Source organism: Malania oleifera, chromosome 12, assembly GCF_029873635.1.
Source record: "Malania oleifera isolate guangnan ecotype guangnan chromosome 12, ASM2987363v1, whole genome shotgun sequence".
In the NCBI taxonomy this organism is placed as follows: domain Eukaryota; kingdom Viridiplantae; phylum Streptophyta; class Magnoliopsida; order Santalales; family Ximeniaceae; genus Malania; species Malania oleifera.
In genome coordinates, this window is record NC_080428.1 from 74,167,806 (window position 1) to 74,178,260 (window position 10,455).

The 10,455-nt window shown below is 40.6% G+C and overlaps 1 protein-coding gene across 1 annotated transcript; it reads left to right on the forward strand.

Moving 5' to 3' along the window:
• Window positions 1-5,550: 5,550 nt before the first annotated feature.
• LOC131144943 (xyloglucan O-acetyltransferase 1) lies at window positions 5,551-7,938 on the forward strand. The gene is made up of 2 exons (XM_058093929.1): window positions 5,551-6,416; window positions 6,539-7,938. Exons 1-2 carry the CDS (start codon window positions 6,089-6,091, stop codon window positions 7,639-7,641), a joined length of 1,431 nt encoding a protein of 476 aa, XP_057949912.1. The 5' UTR covers window positions 5,551-6,088; the 3' UTR covers window positions 7,642-7,938.
• Window positions 7,939-10,455: the final 2,517 nt, after the last annotated feature.

Consider the following 10,455-nt stretch of genomic DNA (forward strand, 5'->3'; position numbering starts at 1 on the left):
GACATATGTATTAATTCATTAATTGGGATTTCTGAAATTTAGCTTTTGTTCATAACTCGTCGTGACTAATAAATTGTTTTTATGAAAATCGGGGTTGTTGCACCTTTACGAGGGTAATAATTAACCTTCATTTTATTAGAATTCATCTTCCTCACAAGGCATCATTTTGCACCTCGCACCTATATCTCCTGTAATATATGCGTATACAGTGAATTTATATATATATATATATATATATATATATAGATTTTAATTTCTAAACTCTAATTTTAATAATTTTGAAGTAAAAATTATTATAAATAAATAAAATATCACATTTTAAGATTTAAAAGTGGAATAAAACATTTATTTCCACTAATCACTTATTATAATTTTAGTTTGGTAAGACATAAAAAGAGGAATGTATTTATTAAATTTTACTCAATACTTTTTTTTTTTTTGGATTACGCATCGGATATTCACGTGTCCGTTTTACGGTCCACGTGACTAATCTTGCACCCTTTTAAGTTGATCCCACAACTCCAAAGGGAGGGTAAATTTAGGAGTCCAGGAGCGGAAACGAACCCGAGAGGGTTTAAACACTTGACCTCGTGAAAGGCACTCCCGCAGCCCTCACTAGCACCTGAACCAACCACTAACCAACCCTTCGGACCTTCTGGTATGGTACCAAACCTACGGATCAATGTTCTCCCCTTAGGTCTCACTCTCACCATCCATGGTCTTTGTTGGCTCACAAAGTAAATTCTCACCATCCATAGGTGTCACGGTCCGCCTTTTTCACACCGTTGTGAAGGGCCGTGCGGCGCTAGCTAAAGCACTCTTGCTTAACTAGCCAGCCTTTTGTTTACCAACATTCATCCACGGAACACTTTCATTAACATTCAATCAGATAGCAGCGGAAATAATAATCAATTCATGAAAGCCGTGGCAACCAAGCAGTAAATATTGAAGCAAACGTAATTCATTAATAAATCCTCCGTTGACATGTTGTACTTAGCGAGGGAGGCAAGTAGGCTAAGCACGTTGACAATTGCTAGTGAGTTTTACAATGATTGATGAACACTCACCCTCCCCTAAAGAGCTTTCTAGGCCATTCTCACTCTAGCACTAGGAAACATCAAAGTGACCGAGGAGTCATACTGCCTTATTTGGCTTACAATGAAAGAAATACTAGAAAATAACCCTACACTAGTATTTACATGATGGAAACCCATCCCAAACACACGAGATAAGCGGTCATAGGCAAGCATAATGCCCTGAACAAGCTTAGCCCGTGACATTCTCCCCCACTTATGCGGTCGACGGCCTCGTAGACTTTTGGCGATAGGTACACTTCAACTTTGTCCACGAATGGCTTCAAATCTTCCGTAGAAATCCAGCTGATTTCTTTGTCATCAAGGCGCTTCCACTTCACTAGGAACTTCTGCCGCTTCTTCCTTGAGGATATGAACTTTCTGCCTGCAAGGATCTCTTCAACATCATGTCTGTCAGGTTGCACTGTCTTCAACTCTACGCTGTTTGACTGACTTCTGCTCAGGTCGTTGGTGTTGGCATTGAATGGCTTGAGGCAATTGACATGAAATTGCGGTTTTCTCTGCTGATCTGCCCACTTCTTCATCTGCTTAGAAGCTTTATCCAGATAGGCTTGGGCAAAGTCTGCATTCTGTCTCCCTTCACTGGTGAAGATGTATGCCTTAGGACTCTTTCGTCTGTACGGCTCGCCCACTGTGTGAGGTAACAGCGGCAGCTGGTCTATAACAAGCTCAAAAGGGCTCTTTTTGGTTGTTGAGCGCCTTTGGGCGTTGCCACAGAATGGAGCCACATCAAGTAGTTGCACGCCATTCTTCCGGTTGTCATTGACACAATGGCGCAAGTACTCATCTAGTAGCTCTCTGAATCTCTTCATCTGTTCGTCTGTCTGTCGATGATAACTCGAAGAGATGTCAAGGTGTGACCTGAATATCCTGAAAAACTCTGTTAAGAAGTTGTCAGTGAACATTAAATCTTGGTCACAAATAATAACTTGGGGAAAACCCCAAAGTTTCACAATAGTCACAAGGAACAATTGTGTCGTCCCCTCTACCGAACAGTACTTTGGTGCGGCCATGAAAGTACCATACTTCTTCCGCTCCCCCTTGTCTTGTTGGCAAGTGAGACAAGTTTTGGTATAATTAACCACATCATCCCGCGTGTGCGGCCAATAATACCTTCCCAGTAGTCCTGTCATTGGAGTCATTCTCCGCGAATACCCCTTAACGAACTTCCTGCAGTAACCAGTAAGGCCAAGAAAGGAACGCAACTCCTTCACTGTCGTGGGGATCTTCCGTTCTTGAATCCTCCTTACCTTCTCCATACCCCTCCGGATACGACCTTGTTCAACGACTTGACCAAGGAATTTGTTGCTCCACCGAGCGAAAGAGAAATTCTCCTTCTTTACATTCAGACTGTTTCCCTTCAGCCTGTCGAACACCTTCCGTAGATGCTCTTCATGTTTCCTCTGAAACGACACCGATACTCCCAACGGTGTTTTGGAAGGGCGAACACATCCCGCTTCCACTTCATCAAGCTGTTTCCCCAACTCTACTATCTCTCTAGGCGCAATCCAACATGGCCTTTTAGTAGGTGATTTCACTCCTGATAACAACTCGATCTCTTGCTCCACAGTCCGTCGTGAAGGCAAATTTTGAGGCAGCTTATCCAGCAACACCTCCTTATCCTCATCCAACACCGCTTGGATGGTCGTAGGCTCCATCTCTTGGCCTACTTCTTTGTCTACCACCACCGTGGCTAGACGTGTCTGCTCACCCTGACCCAATCCTTCATTGAGTTGTATGGCTGAAAGGGACTTCCCTTCGTCTCCTTTCGTTGCAACGACTTGCACCATGCACGAGTGATCTCCCATCAGACACAGAGAACCAGCCGAAGGCATCAGCACTGCCCTCGTCCCCATTAGGAACTCCGTTCCTAGAATGACTGGATAGTCATCCAATGGAACTGCTGTGAAATTCGCATGACCTTCCCACTGTCCAAGCTTTATAGCCACTTGCTTGGCTACTCCCAGAGTAGGCTGGGCTACAGAGTTAACTGCTTTCACGCGTCCTGTATCCTTCTCTAAGGATAAGTTGAGTCTTCCTGCTTCCAACTGCGAAACAAAATTATGAGTAGCCCCCGTATCCACCATAGCGCGAGTACTCTTCCCATTTATCCTCAAGTCCACAAACATTAACCCTTTTGCTCGTATAACTTTCGGTATTTTGGCCTGCTTTTCCAATGCGTTCACTAACCGCACTGAACCCACCCTCGGGGCTTCATCCTCTTCCCCATCGTCTTCCACTGCCTGTTCTACAATGGAAGCCTGTAAGGCATTAAGTGATGCTTTGTGAGGGCACTCAAAAACTCTATGAGGACCTCGACACAAGAAACACTCAATTTTACTCTTCCCCTTTCCATTGGGTGTGTTGAACCATCGAGACGACGAAGCTTCCTGTGAGGTTGATGAACTAGGGTCGGCTCCCCCACTCTTGGGTTTGCCATTCTTGAAAGACTTTCCACCGTTTCCCTCTCCGCCAACCGTTTGGACGAAGTGGTCTCATCACCAGCGTAGTCTGTCAAGCGTTCTGCAGCCGCTTGTGCAGTTGACAAGTCTTGAACCCTTTGTCTATGAAGTTCAGTTCTTGCCCACGGTTTCATCCCCTCTAGAAAATAGAACAACTTGTCCTTCTCCGACATATCCCGAATATCCAACATTAAAGCAGAAAATTGTTTCACATATTCACTGATTGACCCCGTATGCTTGAGATCTCTCAGTTTTCTCCTTGCATTATACTCAACGTTCTCAGGAAAGAATTGGGCCTTGAGCTCTCTCCTCAAGTCTGCCCAACTATCAATCACACAGCTTCCATTTTCAATTTCTCTGTACTTGGTACGCCACCACAGTTTGGCATCACCAACCAAGTACATGGTCGCAGTATCCACCTTTGCCTGTTCTGAGGCCATCCTCACAACGCGAAAGTACTGCTCCACATCAAACAAGAAGTTCTCTAACTCCTTGGCATCTCGGGCACCCCATACGTCCTGGGTTCTGGCACCTTGGTCTTGCTAACTCCCGGAGTGTTGGAGTTCCCCATAGCAAGAACCATCACATTTACCTTTGCATCCAGATCTGCCATCCGGGCTTGCAAAGTTTCCACCGTGTGGCGAAAGTCCTCTGACATGTCGCCTATCAAACCTGCTTGATGTTTTTGTGATCCCCTCACTTCATCAACAAGTTCTCTCATCTGGGCCACCTCCGCGGCCATAGTGTTGGTTGACTCTTCAACCTGTGCTTCCAGCACGCTGATCCTCTCAGCATTGTTTGGTGCCATGGTCACTTACCAAAGCTTTCCAACCCAACAACGAAGGCAAACGAATTCACGTAGCAACTCAACCTTGGGCTCTCACCAAGTGTCACCGACTTGGGCTCTGATACCAAATGTCACGGTCCGCCTTTTTCACACCGTTGTGAAGGGCCGTGCGGCGCTAGCTAAAGCACTCTTGCTTAACTAGCCAGCCTTTTGTTTACCAACATTCATCCACGGAACACTTTCATTAACATTCAATCAGATAGCAGCGGAAATAATAATCAATTCATGAAAGCCGTGGCAACCAAGCAGTAAATATTGAAGCAAACGTAATTCATTAATAAATCCTCCGTTGACATGTTGTACTTAGCGAGGGAGGCAAGTAGGCTAAGCACGTTGACAATTGCTAGTGAGTTTTACAATGATTGATGAACACTCACCCTCCCCTAAAGAGCTTTCTAGGCCATTCTCACTCTAGCACTAGGAAACATCAAAGTGACCGAGGAGTCATACTGCCTTATTTGGCTTACAATGAAAGAAATACTAGAAAATAACCCTACACTAGTATTTACATGATGGAAACCCATCCCAAACACACGAGATAAGCGGTCATAGGCAAGCATAATGCCCTGAACAAGCTTAGCCCGTGACAATAGGCACCGCTGGTTCCGTGAGTGTATCTATATGGAATTGAACATCCGATACTTATTCTTACGTGCTGATATCTTTCCACCGCTCCATGTCCGTGAGGACAAATTTTGCTAAATTCTTGATCTTATTTAAAATGGGAGAATCCATTTTTGAAATAAATATATTTTTTTATCATAATAATAAATAAAGAGATAATGTAATTTCTTTTAATTATACTTATGAACAAAATTAAAAAAATCAATTGTGTAAAATATTTTAAATGCACTCATTTTTTACTGACTATTTAAATAAAGTATCAACTGCAAATATGTTGTCACATAACCAAAATTTAAATACCAAATGATAGTTCAATATTCTAATCTTAAAAATTGAAAAAAAAAACATTTTAAATGTAGAAATGCTGTTTAATTATGATTTCAAATTTAGAAAATAATTTAAAATTGGAGCAAATATGGAGTTTCGCCAGCAACACAACACCGCCACTAATTTTTTTTTTTTTTATTTTTTTAAAGAGGGAAGAACTCCCAACACCAAGAGCGTAGTATAAAATTAAAGCCTCCATCATAGTTGTCTGATTTTAATTAAAGGATTAGGAGGAAGCTGCCTCTCTCAATGATTGCGAGGAGAGTGGTGGCCTCAATGAAATGAAATCCCACTCGTTGCCCTCATCAAGCTACACCCATGCCAAACAAGACCCAAGGAGGAGGAGGAGGGTAGTTTGGGCATTTCAGCGAGACAAGTGACGGCAATGACCAAAATGGGGAATGCCCTAAGTGTCTTAGGTGGGTGATGGAGCAGAGGGAGAGCCGAGCGCCACACGTTGCCCGCAGGCGTAAAGACAACAGTGCCAACCATGCACTGTGTTTCCAAATTTTGGTTGGCCTACCGCGACGGAAATGGGATTCTCTGCGTGATTTTGACTGAATCACCCTCCAAGAAACATCCTCTCTCTCTGTCTCTCTCTCTCTTCCAATTTGTGTTTCTTAGCATTCTCATTTCTCCAAAGCTGGGTAGAGAGAGAGAGAGAGAGTACCAAAAGGAGCAGAGATACAAAAATACAAGTGGGGAAAAAGCAGGACAAAGGCAGAGTGACCAAGATGGGTACGGCGGTTAGCCCATTCATAGACCAACAGTACTCTCTTCCCAAGAAGCTCATCCCCTGCGCCCTCTATGCCCTTCTCCCCCTAGCCCTCCTCCGCTTATACTTCTACCCTCTTCCCCTTCTCCAATCTCCCATCTCAGATCACACCAAGCTCACCTATCCCAATCCCCAAAATTCCAATTCCATAACCCTCCCCCCCGCCGGTGGAGTCGCCGGCGCCACCTCCCCCGCCATAGCCAGTGTCACTACCCAGCCGCCGCCGCCGCCACCACCACCGTCACCGCCACCACCGCCAGCAGCATCATCTTCTTCTGCCCAAATAGGTACAGCCCTTGTTGTGTCAGAGGCAGCGGGGTTTTAATTAAGAGCATGCTGTTCTTCTAGCAATTAATACGGTGCATATGTGTTGTATTGACTGGTGATTTCGCGTTGTTCTCTTTTGCAGAGAAAGAAGGTGCCAGAAGCGAGATTCGTCAATGTGACCTCACCAATGGGAGGTGGGTCCCGGACAAATCAGGCCCCCTGTACAGCGCCAGGAGGTGCCGCACGATCAAGGACGGCCAGAACTGCGCCGCCCACGGCAGGCCCGACCGCGGCTACCTCAATTGGCGGTGGAAGCCCAAGAATTGCAACCTCTCCAGGTTCCAGCCCAAGGCCTTCCTCCGCCTCCTCCGCAACAAACACCTCGCCTTCGTCGGCGACTCCTTAGCTCGCAACCAATTGGAGTCTCTACTCTGTATGCTCGCAACCGTCTCCGCCCCCAAACTCGTCTACCGGCGCGAAGACAACAAGTTCCGGCGGTGGTTCTTCCGTTCTTTCAACGCAACCGTCTCAATTTACTGGTCCCCGTTTCTCGTCAAGGGCATCGAGAAGACGACTGCGGCGGATTACAACACATTGTATTTGGATTCCATCGACGAGAGATGGGCGTCGGATTTGGATCGAATTGACGCGGTCGTCCTCTCGATCGGCCACTGGTTTCTTCACCCGGCGGTGTATTTGGAGGGAGACTCGGTACTGGGTTGCCATTATTGCCTGGGTATGAACCACACAGAGATCGGATTCTACGGCGTGTTCAGGAAGGCGTTGAAGACGACCCTTAAGGCCATAATCGAAAATCAGAGGCGCAGAGCAAGAGGGCACGGCGGAATTGATGTGACCGTGACGACATTTTCGCCGGCCCACTTCGAGGGCGATTGGGACAAGGCTGGGGCTTGTCCAAAGAAGCAGCCATTCAAGGAGGGAGAGAAGATTTTGGAAGGAATGGACGCGGAGATGAGGAAAGTTGAAGTGGAAGAAGTGGAAGAAGCAAGGAAATTGGGAAGTGGGTTGAGGGTTACGGCACTGGACGTGACGAAATTGGCATTGATGCGGCCGGACGGCCATCCAGGGCCGTATATGAACCCTTATCCGTTTGTCAATGGAGTCACAGATCGAGTGCAGAATGACTGTGTGCACTGGTGCTTGCCGGGGCCTATTGACACTTGGAATGAGATATTACTGGAGATGATGAGGAGAAGGCAGGAGCAAACAAGGAGAAGAGACTGATGAGATGGTTTTGTTTTTCTTGTTTTTGTTTTAGTTTTTTTGGGATTTAGACAAATGACACACACACAGGGCGATGCCTTTGCATTTCACAATGATTGGTTATTGTTATTAATTTATTATCATTTTTTCCCTGGATTGTTTAATTGTTTGTTTTGTTTTTTGTTCTACACTTGGAATTGGATGGTGCCATAGAGAAATTGGCTTTCTTTTCTAGGAAATTCTGGAGAAAGAAGAACTGGGTACTTCTGTGAATCTGTGTTTATCAAGATGAATTTTAATTTGCAGCTTTCTCACCTAGTCACAGTTTTTGCCACCCTTCAAATTTGTCTGGTTGAGGTGATTGTGTGGATGTGAGTGTTCATCTTTCTTCGTGCCAAAGAGAGAGAGTAGCTTTTTCCTTTTTCTTTTTTGCCCTTATTAATTACATGGCTTCTGTATATATAGGCTGTCCTATATGATCCCTACTACACTTTCTTGCCACCTGGTCCTATCCCAAGGGTAAAAATTCTTATCTTTTTCTACATGTTTCTTTATGTGTTTGGTAATTTCACATCAGAAAAGTAAAAGTTAAAACTGCAGCTAATTAAATAAATATATGTGAATATTTTATGGCGATTCCCGAAAAATTCTTATTACCTTTTATGTGAAATTTTTGAAAATAACGAACTGGATATTAAGTATTTTCAATCTAAATTTTCGTAATTTTAAGAATAATTAAAGATTTTTAAAAGTGGATGATTAATGAATCTAACATGGGTATTACTGTAGTAGAGATTTTCAAATTGTATCCAAGAATAATATAATATTTTTTAAATAAAACAATTAATTATAGTATACGTAGAATTGATATAAATTGCCTTATTTTACAATGATTTTTTTTTTACTAACATTAAGAAGTAATTATATTGTATTTTTGCCTTTTTAATTTCATGGCTTCTGGATACCCTAGCCCTATTCCAAGGGATAAAAATTCTTATCTTTTTCTAGAAGGTTTTTTTTTTTTTTTTGGTGTATTTTCAAATTTTGTATTTAAAAATCAAATATTAAAAATCCAGATCACTATATATATATATATATATATATATATATATATGAATATTTTTTACAAGCATGATTATTCACAAAAAAAAAAAAAAAATTATTGCCTATAATGTAAAATTTTTGAAAATAACAAGCATGGGTATTATGGATTTTCAATTTATATTTTCGAGATTTTAAGAATAATTAAAGATTTTTAAAATTGGATGATTAATTCCTTGTTGTCCATTATGCAAATTTTTTAAAATGAATTAACATGAGCATTACCTTATTAGAAGTTTTCAAAACATATTTTCAAGATTCCAAGAATAATCCAATATTTTTTTTAAATAAATAATTAATTATAGTATATTAGAATTGATAGATAGAACTTTTTAACCAACATTAAGAATATATGATGGGACTATTTTCTTGGTCAGATCAAATTAAGGACTAAATATACTGTATTTTTTCTTTTTAATCACATGGCTTCTGCATAGGATGTCCTATTCCCTGCCACACTTTTCTTGGAGGATTTTTTGTTTTTTTTTAAGATTGACAATTTATTGATACATGATAGACAAATCTCGCTAGTTTGTCAAACGAGTTTTTATTAAATCTCGTTGGATGATCTAACAAGTTTTAAACTAATTTTTTGAAAAATTGCTACTTCATGTAGCGAGTTTTGCATGTTTCTTCTCTCTCGTCGAATCCTGTTGCAGCACATCTCGCAAGAATAGTTAGCTTATAAAACCAAACAAAGGAGTGGTAAAGATCTGCAACTTTATTTAATTAGGAAAAACTCAATAACGGATCATTAGCTAAACAAAAGTAGAAATTATAAAATTTTAGCCAGCAAATCACATTCAATTAAAGAATTTATTTTTAGACCTGTTTTTTCACAAAATTAAAATAATAAAAAATTATATATGCATTTAGTATTTCACATATTTTAACAAGAGCATTGTTGTTGCATCACATGATATATTTTAAAGATTTGTTGTATCCTTATATTTACGTGATGTCTTTTATAGTATTAAACAAAATATAATTTTTTGTAAATAACTTCAAATATTAATACTTAAATATTTGTAAACTTAACTGTGACAATATATTATTAATACTTTTTTTTTTTTGGTTTTTAACATAAGGTAGGAGACGGTAACTAGAGAAAGGAATCTTCTCTAGTAGAATTATGTGAACAAAAAAAAAACTGAAGTAGATACAAAGAAAGAATTAACACATGAATGCCATAGCAACTTAAGACTGCATAAACTTTATTTAGCTCTGAGAGAAATCTAACCTTCCTTTGCGAAAAGGCTTGCAAACTTTTTCGAATTTGGCGATTATTTCCTTGGGTTGATGGATGTAGAGGGGTAAGAAGAGAGGGCGAAGGATTTGAGATGTCACTGCAAACGTCACATGCAAAATTTGCTAATTCGGTGAAAATCGAATTAATCGTCAAATTCGATCAGTTTAATTCAATTAACAACTAACTTATATAAGATCTAAATTTAAAATAGATGGGAGTGTAAGATTCGAACTTGACACTTCTCGATAATACTTGATAATTTTTTTTAAAGAGAATTTATGTTTAGGAAAAAATATTTAAATTTATTTTTATTCAGAAAAAATATAATATAAAAATTTATTAAATTTTATATAAGTCCACTAGCCTTTCGTTAGATCAAATTTTTTGTTTATTTTAATTTAAAAGTTTTAATTAACCTTTCTTTTTCTCATTTTTAATTATCGTTTTCATGATTTTTTTTATCTCCATTATTATTGTTTGGCTTA